The 10,251-nt window shown below is 43.4% G+C and overlaps 1 protein-coding gene across 1 annotated transcript in view; it reads left to right on the top strand.

The window, feature by feature from the left end:
- The first annotated feature begins 1,766 nt into the window (after positions 1-1,766).
- The window catches only part of Atp1a4 (ATPase Na+/K+ transporting subunit alpha 4), a 37,820-nt gene continuing 29,335 nt past the window's right edge, over positions 1,767-10,251 (top strand). The window contains exons 1-6 of the mRNA XM_048358193.1: positions 1,767-1,886; positions 2,054-2,113; positions 4,905-5,108; positions 5,631-5,744; positions 7,375-7,509; positions 7,813-7,930. Coding sequence (XP_048214150.1) covers positions 1,767-1,886; positions 2,054-2,113; positions 4,905-5,108; positions 5,631-5,744; positions 7,375-7,509; positions 7,813-7,930 — 751 coding nt within the window. The remainder of the gene's footprint in view (positions 1,887-2,053; positions 2,114-4,904; positions 5,109-5,630; positions 5,745-7,374; positions 7,510-7,812; positions 7,931-10,251) is intronic.

Raw genomic sequence — 10,251 nt, 5'->3', positions numbered from 1 at the left:
GTTAGATTTAAAATGCAAGGGGACATGGCACATTACACAGGATTCTAGACACCCATACACAGCAAGACCAAAGAGGATAGTATTAGGAGAAAATCACCAAGTTGTCATATCCAAGCACCTCTTCATATGTATATAAAATAATGTGCATGCTGAAACAAACTCCAAAGATAAGGAACCCAAGGACCTTTTATTAATTTGTCTTTTTGTTTTCTGACTCTGTCTTCTTTACCCCATATGCGGTGTGTACACAAGCACATCTGAGGGAAGGTGGGAGGAGGGTGCAGAATCAGTGGAAAGTGGGTGAAAATGTGCAGCAGCAGCGTCCACAAGCTGCACTGGACATTGAGGAAAGTGAACCAACCACGCAACTCATGGGTAGAGATGGCACGGAGGGACTGGGAGAGGATGAATGAGCAGATGATACTATGCAACAGGAAGAAAATATACTTATCATCTGACATGTGTAAAGGTAGTCCCACTGTACATCACCTCTAAAATGACAATAATTTTTTTAAAAAAAAGCAGGCAAGAGGCATGGCTGAAAGGATTAGAATACCAGATGAGCCAGCAAGCCAGAGTGTGAGACACTGAATACAAACATCAGAATGGAGGGAGTTTATGTAATATACATTACTGAACTAGGTAGGTAGGTAGGTAGATAGATAGATACATAGATGACTGATATTATATAAATATATAGCCATATTAGGAAGCAGGAAGGAGGTAAAAAGAATTTGCATATACTGTAAAGCATTTAAAGTCAAAGCACTTACTGAGATGTCTGCAAAGGTGAACAGAAAAGATATTCCACCATTTATTTACATATGGTGGAATGGTATTGTTTTACTCTCACTGAGAAGAGCTGCACATTAAACACTGGATCTGAGGATTTGGATTTGTAGCCAGCCCGGGAAGGGGGTGGGGGGGGGGGGAGTCTGAGAGACTCTTATCTCCATTTACCCAGTGAAATGTAGGAAGTGGCTGAGGTGGTAGAGCTCTAGCCCTGAGTGAAAACGCTGGGCATGCGCACATGTGTGCCAGCGCTCATCTGCTACGGTTTTTGAGTCTGCCGTTTGAGATAGCTGTAAGCCTCCAAAAGTCACAGCAGGACACAAGCCCTTTGTTCTAGTTTGGCCCTCACATCCAAATTCTCCCTGTGGCGGGATCCGCTCCAATCCTCCTTAAACCCAGTGGACATTCCAAGCAAGAACATATGGGTTCCTGGTTGGAACTTCCATGGGCCTTTGTGATGACTCACCTGGGCTGTTGCCACAGCACCCACAGGGCCTAGGGCTGGGGTGGTGGCTCCCAGCCTGCCCTGAAGCTCACTCTCGCCTCCGAGCTCTCGCTGCACTTCCTACCTGTTGAGCAGCTGTGCATCTTCATCTCTTCAGGTACCTGGTTTTCCTCCACCTCACTCGTTTTTATTCCCACCACCATTCTGCACACTTTACCTCCTACCTCTCTCCAAGCTCAGTGGGCTCCTCTCAGCCTGACCCTCGCCCTCCATCTTGTTGGCTCAGACCTGTTCCTCACTTCCCTTTCCCTTTCTGACCTCACTCCTCTACACCACCCCTGTTCTTCTTCTGGTTTCTAACTCTTCCTACCACACTGCCCTCCCCTTCTCCTCCCTCACCCCTCAGCCACTCCTTTCCCTCCATTGTCTCTCATTCCTTACCCCCTCATTCTCTGCTTTCTTTCCACCCGTGGGGTTGGGTCAGTTCAATCCAGGGATCATTACAGGGCTTGGAGGAAACAAATGAACAATGGCTCCTCAAAGATGGAATTCAAGCTCAAGATCTTCATGGGGGCCGCAAGGTAGTAAGAACTCGATAAACAAAAAGAGAGAAAGAGACATGGAGGAACTAAAGAAGGAAGTGGCCCTGGTGAGAACACCTAAAGCAAATGGCCCCTGAAAATGCTCCCCTCAACCTCCAGAGCCTTTTAGCAACTTAACCTTGAGAACAGTCTTCTTCCCTCTTGTATTCCCCACTCTCCCTGCAAATGACCTGTGGTCACCATTTCCTCATCAATGACTCTACTGTCCCCTCAGGATGACCACAAATTAACCTTGGAAGAGCTGAGCGCCAAGTATTCTGTGGACCTGACCCAGGTGAGTGGGGAAAGAAGGTAGAAGGTCTCCAGCTCTGACTTGGGCTGCCATGACAAGGAGAGTTAGAAATCAAGTCCTCTAACTTCAAATCCAGTGTTCATTGGATTGGAACCTTGGCCTATCCAAGGTCCACAGGACATGATAATGGTAACTATGCTGAGGAGAGTTTAGTACTAGATAACGCAGTAAGAAAGTTTTAGAGCTGTTTCTCTCCAATGTTTTATCCCCCAAACCCCTTATACTCATCATTTATCCAAAGACCCTGACAGTTTTTTCCTTCTGTGTTATAGTTTATCTACAGTTACCATGTTAAAAATTACAATTCAGAAATTTAAAGTGTTTCCTAACCCATTTAAAAATAGCAAGAGGGCTGGGGCATGGTTCAAGAGATATAATGCTTGTGTAGCATGAGCAAAGCCCTGGGTTTAATTCTCAGCACCATAGTAAACAAACAATTAACAATCGTACACACTTGTCATACATGCTCAGATCTGACTCGGGCCTTAATCATATTCTACCACTGAGCTTCATCCCCAGTGCCTACTCTTAAAAACATCTGCAAGGCCCTCTGTCGAACCCCTGGGGTTGCAAAATGAATAAGTGAATTTAAAAACAAGTAGTAAGTTCCTTACAAATTAGTTATCACAGGGGCTGGGGATATGGCCTAGTGGCAAGAGAGCTTGCCTCGTATACATGAGGCCCTGGGTTCGATTCCCCAGCACCACATATACAGAAAACGGCCAGAAGTGGCGCTGTGGCTCAAGTGGCAGAGTGCTAGCCTTGAGCAAAAGGAAGCCAGGGACAGTGCTCAGGCCCTGAGTCCAAGGCCCAGGACTGGCCAAAAAAAAAAAAAAACAAATTAGTTATCACTAGTATTTGGGACAGGAGGCTGGGAGTGGTAATGCATGCCTGTAATCCTAGTTTCTCAGAAGGTAGAAATAGGAGGATCTTCATTCTAACACTGCCTAGGCAACATATGAGACTCTATCTGAAACACAAATTAAAAGTTAAAGAACTAAGGACATGGCTCAAGCAGTAAAGTACACGTGAGACCCAGAATTCAATCCCCAGCACTGATAATAAACAGTCTAAATGAATAATCATTTTTGTAAAATAACAAAAAGTGTCATCTTACTTTTTGCAAAGCTCTTTAATGTCTAGTTTTTTTTAAATAGAAGACATTTAGAGTCTCATATTTTTTCTCTATTATATATTGATATAGTGTGTATCATGAGACCTTTAGAAAATTTTACGTGTTAGCGTTAGGTCACTGTAACAAAATACCTGTGGTAATAGTATCAAAAGAGGAAGGATTTCTTTGGGTTCACAGTATCAGAGATTTCGGTCCATGGTCACTTGGCTCTTTTTTCTGGGCCTGTGGCTAGGCAGAGCATCATGACAGGGAACATGTGGTAGAACAGAGCAGGTCACTTCCTGGCAGACAAGAGGCAGAAAGAGAGAACAAGGAACCAAGATCCCAATATATGTTGCAAGACCGCCCCTTCCCAGTGACCTACTCCTTAACAAGGCCCTAATGCTGCCCCCTGCTGCCTCCCAACAGGGCCATCAGCTGGGGACCAAGCCTTTTAGTACATGGCCTTTGGGGGACATTTAAGAGGCAAATCATAGTATCTCCCATACACTCGGGCTTTTCTGTTTGGTTGCATTGATTTTGTTGTTGTTTTATGTAGCCGCAGCTGAGGCTCTACAGCCCAGATTCTTCTGGAATTTGAGATCCTCTTGTTTCAGCCTTCTGAATATGGGGATTATATGTCGGTATATACCACCACACCCAATGAACTGTATACTCTTGAGAATGAGAGGGGGGAAAAAACAATGATTTGTGAATATGAATAGCTCTTGACCTATGGGCATCCCCCCACCCAGAGTCTTTTGCATCCCTTGGGAATTCTCCATCCCCACCCCACCGAGGGGTAGGTTGGGAAGTGGCTGATGGAAATTGGTCAATTCTATGATCATGCCCACTTAGAAGGGGAAAACATATAAACTTATACACAAGACTAGGATGCATATTTATGCATTCCTGCCTTTAGGCATTTGTTTACTTGGTTTTTCCTTTTTCAAGTTGGAGATACAAAGTGTAGATGACACTTTAATAGGTAATATTACATATTACAGCTCATCACTACATTGATCTTGCACATTTTAATCATCTCTATATTTGTCTCACTCCCCACACTCCCCCCACCCCCACATTAAACTCCTTAAGGATAGATAGTACTCTTCCTTCATGTTGGTATTCTCAGCAGCTAGCACCATCTTGGGCACTTCAAGTTCATATAGTTATCCATAAACAGCAACAATATATGGATCCAATAAATGGATCATATATTGATCCATAAACTCTTCTTCCTTTTTATGATTTTTTTTGACAAGCTGGGGCTTGAACTCAGGGCCTAAGCACTGTCCCTGGCTTCTTCTTGCTCAAGGCTAGCTACTCTGCCACTTGAGCCACAGCACCACTTCCAGCTTTTTCTATATATGTGGTGCTGAGGAATCGAACCCAGGGTTTCATGTATACAAGGCGAGCACTTTACCACTAGGCCATATCCCCAGCCCCAATAAGCTCTTCTTAACAGACTGCTAAGTGAGATCCCTTCTATAATGAAAATATTGAAGACCTATCTTATCTAGGAAGAACTTCCGGGTTAATGTTCAAAGGGCTACTTTAATGGGCACTATCCTGAGGCTCTAAATGGCAGGTGGCTCTTTGCTATGATTACCTTTTTCCCCTCACAGCTCTCCATCCATCCCTATTTCTTCTCTACAGGGCCATAGCCCAGAAAGGGCAAGAGAAATCCTCCTGCAAGAAGGGCCCAATACACTGACCCCGCCCCCCAGCACTCCAGAGTGGATCAAATTCTTAAGACTACTGTTTGGTGGCTTCTCCCTCCTGCTGTGGACTGGTGCCATTCTCTGCTTCTTGGCCTATGGAGTCCAGCACCATATTAAGGAAGAACCAACCAGAGATAATGTGAGTCTATTTAGCGAATATTGGCCAGTCTCTGCTCAGACCCTGAAACTCTTCCCTTAGTTTAGCACTTGCTAAAAAAGCCCTTAGTCCATCTTGGTACCTTTAGTCTTCTATCTAGAAATCTCTGAGAGGGCACGATTATCTTCAGAGATGACCTCTCCCTTGATCATCTTCCAAGTGATCAGCAAAGCCCATTCGCTTCTCCAGAACTCCCCTCTTCATCGCCCCTCCTCTTGCCTCTCTACCTATCTGCTTCCAATTCATGAATAAGCTATTCTAAAGAGGGGGGTGGGAGTCAGGCCTTTATGGACAAGGAATTTTTCTGCACTTATAGTTCAGAGTTCATTCACAAGGTAGCCAAGTGTGCCAGCCCTACTTCAGATTTTTCTCTGTCCTCCAACTTGGTCCCATGGTTTCTTCTACCTTACTTACTGTTGCCTTTGCAAGGTGATTTTTCTAAGAGTGGGGGCGGGGGCGGGGGGGGAAATGCCTTCTTGATGACCCTCCTTTTCCCATCCTTAGCTATACCTGGGCATCGTACTAACTGCTGTGGTCATCATCACCGGTTGCTTCTCCTATTATCAGGAAGCCAAAAGCTCCAAGATTATGGAGTCATTTAAGGATATGTTGCCACAGGTAGGACTGAGACGGGAGGATCTCGTGAGTGGAAGCATAGAATATGACCAGTGACGTAGGTATTAGGGGTCTTGAAGGGGTCTGCAATGAGTGAGCTGTGTGAGGCTGTTGATGAGAGGAAGAGGCACTATGTTTGACCTTAGAAGTACCAGGAAAAGCTTTAAAATCCTGAGAAAGACATGTGACCAGAAAGTAGCTAGTCTAGAAGGCACAATCAGAATTTAATGAGGAAATACCACATGCAACCCAAATGACAATATTCCAATCCAAGGCTGGGTTCTTCCAATGGCATTAAATGAAGAGCACCTGTGAGAAAATTTTATTTTTAAAGAATGCTAAAGAAATCGTGCTTAGCCCGAGACATGATTCTGTGCTGAAGGAGAAGATATGCATCCAAAGCTATTTTGGGGTCAATTTACAAAACTAGAATATAGAAGGTAAATTTAAGTATTGTATCCATAGGAAACTTACTAAAATTGATCTGTGTGTTGTGGTTACAGAAAAGAATGTCCTAGTTCTCAGGAGATGCATGTCAAAACACTTAAGGTCAATGATTGTAATGTATGTAACTTGCCTTTAAATAGATCAGGAAAAATAAAAATATAAACATATCTCCTCCTATATACACACAAAGTGAATGACAAAACAAACAGGTAAAATTTTTATAAGAGATTAGAGACAAAGGTTATGTAGGTGTTTCTGATACTATGTCCATTATTACAACTTTTCTGAAATTTGACATTATTTTCAAGTAAGAAAACCTTAAAGGTACATAGAAAAAATGTGCTAGTAGATAGAGCTCTGTACATCACCTTGAAAATAAAATTTAAATTTAAAAATGTTTTCCTTGGGTTAGAGTTTTGGGAAGGTAGTGTCTTGGTAATTTTGAACTAGAAGCTTGGAGATTTCTAGCAGCATTTGGTTAACAGGCAATTCCAAATTTATTTATTTGCTTATTTCTTTGTATTTTTGCACCTCAATGTCCATATATGCATACAATGGGCCTTGATCAGACTCACCCCCTTCATCACTCTACTAATCCCCACTCCCCTTTCCCAAACCATCTCAACATTTAGTGACTTGGAACAACATGTTCTTTGTCACAACTCTGTGACTGAGCTATTGCTCTGGTCAGCTTGGACCAGAGCATGCTTGATGAGCTAAGGTGACCTCATGCTCTTGTCTAGGGTCTTAGTGGAGACGACTGAGACAGTGGGGTCCTTTCTCCTCATGGTCTCTCTTCTTCCAGGAGATTAGCTCAGCCTCGCACATAGGAGTGCCAAGGGGTTCTTAGCAACCACAGGACAAGCCCTGACATGAAAGTGTGTTTTAAGTCTACATTACATTCACTAATGTCCTAGGAGTCAAAGCAAGTCACAGGGCCAAGTCTAGGCTTCGGGGTAGGTACTGACCCCACTCCTTGCTTGGGAGACCACCAGTCACATTGCAAAGCACATGGAAGATGATAGAAGTAGGAATGCATAGTCCACCAGAGACCCCTTCAAGAATATTCAAGTGGGCAACATAGACTAGAAAGGAGTCTCAAGGAAGAAGTCACAAATAGGAAGTTGTCAGACAAGAGCAGAATGGGAGAAAGCTTTAGAAACAACTCTGCACCATTTTCCTACAGCAAGCTCTGGTAATTCGAGGAGGAGAACCGATCCAAATCAATGTAAAAGATGTGGTATTGGGAGACCTAGTGGAAGTGAAGGGTGGAGACCGAATCCCTGCTGACCTCCGGCTTATCTTTGCACAAGGGTGTAAGGTAAGGAGCTGAGAAAAACCCATCGATGGGCCCAAGTATGGTCTTAAGGTATGGTATTAGAAATGGACCTACCTAGAGAAAATAGGACCTTATTATTCAAACCCTTAAGAAGTGATGAGTATGAATTTGAAGTTAGAGTGAAGATGCTTGTGTGTACATTGTTTCTGTATCTAGATGATGATGATGATATGATATGATAGGATATGATATGATATGATGATAGTAACTTATATGTTTTCTTTATAAATGAACCTGCCTTTTTCTGCATGGACTCCTTACAATGCATCCTCCTTCCTATCCCAGGTGGACAATTCATCCTTGACTGGGGAGTCTGAGCCCCAAAGTCGCTCTGCTGACCTCACTCATGAGAACCCTCTGGAGACCCGAAATATCTGCTTCTTCTCCACCAACTGTGTAGAAGGTGAATATTCTATCATAAGTAGCATAGATTCAAAAGCAAATGTGGAAGCAACAGATGTTTCACGACCCTCTGTCATCTAAAGTTACTGGGGTAGGAAGAACTGGAACTCTAGCTTGCAGTCACTCATGAGCACTATGCCCTTTGGTGAAAGATACAGGCCACATCTATATTTGTACAAAGATGACATTATTACCCATAGATTTTGGTGTGGATTAAGCAAGATGAGTGTGTAAGATACTTAGCGCAAGACCTAATACATTGCAAGTACTCTATAACTGTCAGCTATTATTTCAGCTAGTAGATGGACTATGAGTTAGCTATATGCGGAAAAGTGACACACAAAAGAAGAAAATAATTTATCCCTGATAGGTCATTTTTCTCTATGGTAAGTCTTAACTTCTGTTTCTCTAAGAGAGGATATTGGCTTTAGAAATCTGAGTTATCAAGAGTCCACCCAGACTTTGACTATCCAACTTTGGCTTTGCTTTTCAAATATACAGTACTCTTGAACCAGGAGGCAGCTTTGACCCGAGGTAAGAAAGGACTCAAAAATCATCATAGCATTCTCTCCTTTGCCCTTTCCCTTTGAGGAGACACCAAGACTTAAGGAATATACTTAAAAACCATTATTTGTGTTTAATAATAAATGTTTTCATATCTACAAATAGCTGCTTTATGTAGAATACATAAAGACATCTTCCTGGATGCACTCTGTCAAATGCTAGAAATGTTTTCTGATATTCACAATGCTGCACAGCAGGTAACTATTATCTTTATTTTTACACATGAAAGACTAAAGTTCAAGGAAATTGCATGCTCCCTATATCCAAGAACACAACTCAAAGAAAGGAGGCGGAAAAGAGATTCTCATGCATGCCTGTCTCCAAGGTCCACAGTCTTCCCAAGACCCTAGAAATTTGCTAAGTGCTGGGAATGTGGCTTAGCAGTAGAGGGAGGGCTGGCCTAGCATCCATGAAACCCTGGGTTCCATTCCTCAGCATCACATACACAGTAAAAGCCAGAAGAGGCGTTGTGGCTAAGTGGTAGAGTGCTAGCCTTGAGAAAAAGAAGCCCAGGCCCTGAGTTTAAGCCCCAAACTGGCAAAAAAAATTGATAATAATCTCCCTTGTAACTAAGTTATTCAGTTTGAAAATACCTTCAAGGATGGGCTGGGGATATGGCCTAGTGGCAAGGATGTTTGCCTCGTATACATGAAGCCCTGGGTTTGATTCCCCAGCACCACATATACAGAAAATGGCCAGAAGTGGCGCTGTGGCTCAAGTGGCAGAGTGCTAGCCTTGAGCAAAAAGAAGCCAGGGACAGTGCTCAGGCCCTGAGTCCAAGCCCCAGGACTGCCAAAAAAAAAAAAAAAAAGAAAATACCTTCAAGGGCTTGGAAAATGGCTTAGTGGTAGAATGCTTGCCTCACATACATGAAGCCCTGGGTTCAATTCCTCAGTACCACATAAATAGAAAAAGCCAGAAGTGGCACTGTGACTCAAAGGATAGCATGCTAGCGTTGAGCACAGAGAAGGCTCAGTGACAGAGCCCAGGCCCAGAGTTCAAGCCCCAGGACTGGTGAAGAAGGAGGAAGAGGAGGAGGGGGAGGAGGAAGAGGAGGAGGGGGAGGAGGAGGAAGAGGAGAAGGAGGAGAAAATTGTTCAGATGTGTTGTGTTCTTCTTTTTTTTTTTTTTTTTTGCTAGTCCTGGGCCTTGAACTCAGGGCCTGGGCACTGTCCCTGGCTTCTTTTTGCTCAAGGCTAGCACTCTGCCACTTGAGCCACAACGCCACTTCTGGCCATTTTCTATATATGTGGTGCTTAGGACTTGAACCTAGGGCTTCATGTATATGAGGCAAGCACTCTTGCCACTAGGCCATATTCCCAGCCTTTCAGAATGTGTTCTTCTGAAGCAGGCTTTTTATTAGCTAAACTAACATGCTGTGGATAAAAGGGCTGGGATGAGTAGGTAGTGGGAATCAAAAGTCTGTCTGGGATTCAAAAATTCTGGGTAGAGTAGGATTTAATAGAAGGCTAGAGGAACTCAAAATGAAGTCAAGAAGATGGAACTAGATCGAGGAGCTCTTGACTGCTTTTAGTTGTTGATTTTTGTAGCCTTGGGGATTGAACTCAAGATGTCATGCTTGCAAGGCAGGTGGTCTGCCACTTTCAGCTGTGCCTCCAGCCTCTTACTTATGCTAGTAAATTTGCCTCAGACTAGTTTACAAACAAGTAGACAACTTTCACCTTTGGGTCCCTTCTCTTCTAGGGAACCTAAGTTATTTCTCTGAAAATATATAAACAGTATGTGGAAAAACCAGTC

Source organism: Perognathus longimembris, chromosome 11 (genome assembly GCF_023159225.1).
Source record: "Perognathus longimembris pacificus isolate PPM17 chromosome 11, ASM2315922v1, whole genome shotgun sequence".
Taxonomy (NCBI): domain Eukaryota; kingdom Metazoa; phylum Chordata; class Mammalia; order Rodentia; family Heteromyidae; genus Perognathus; species Perognathus longimembris.
This window is presented reverse-complemented; position numbering and strand designations above follow the sequence as displayed.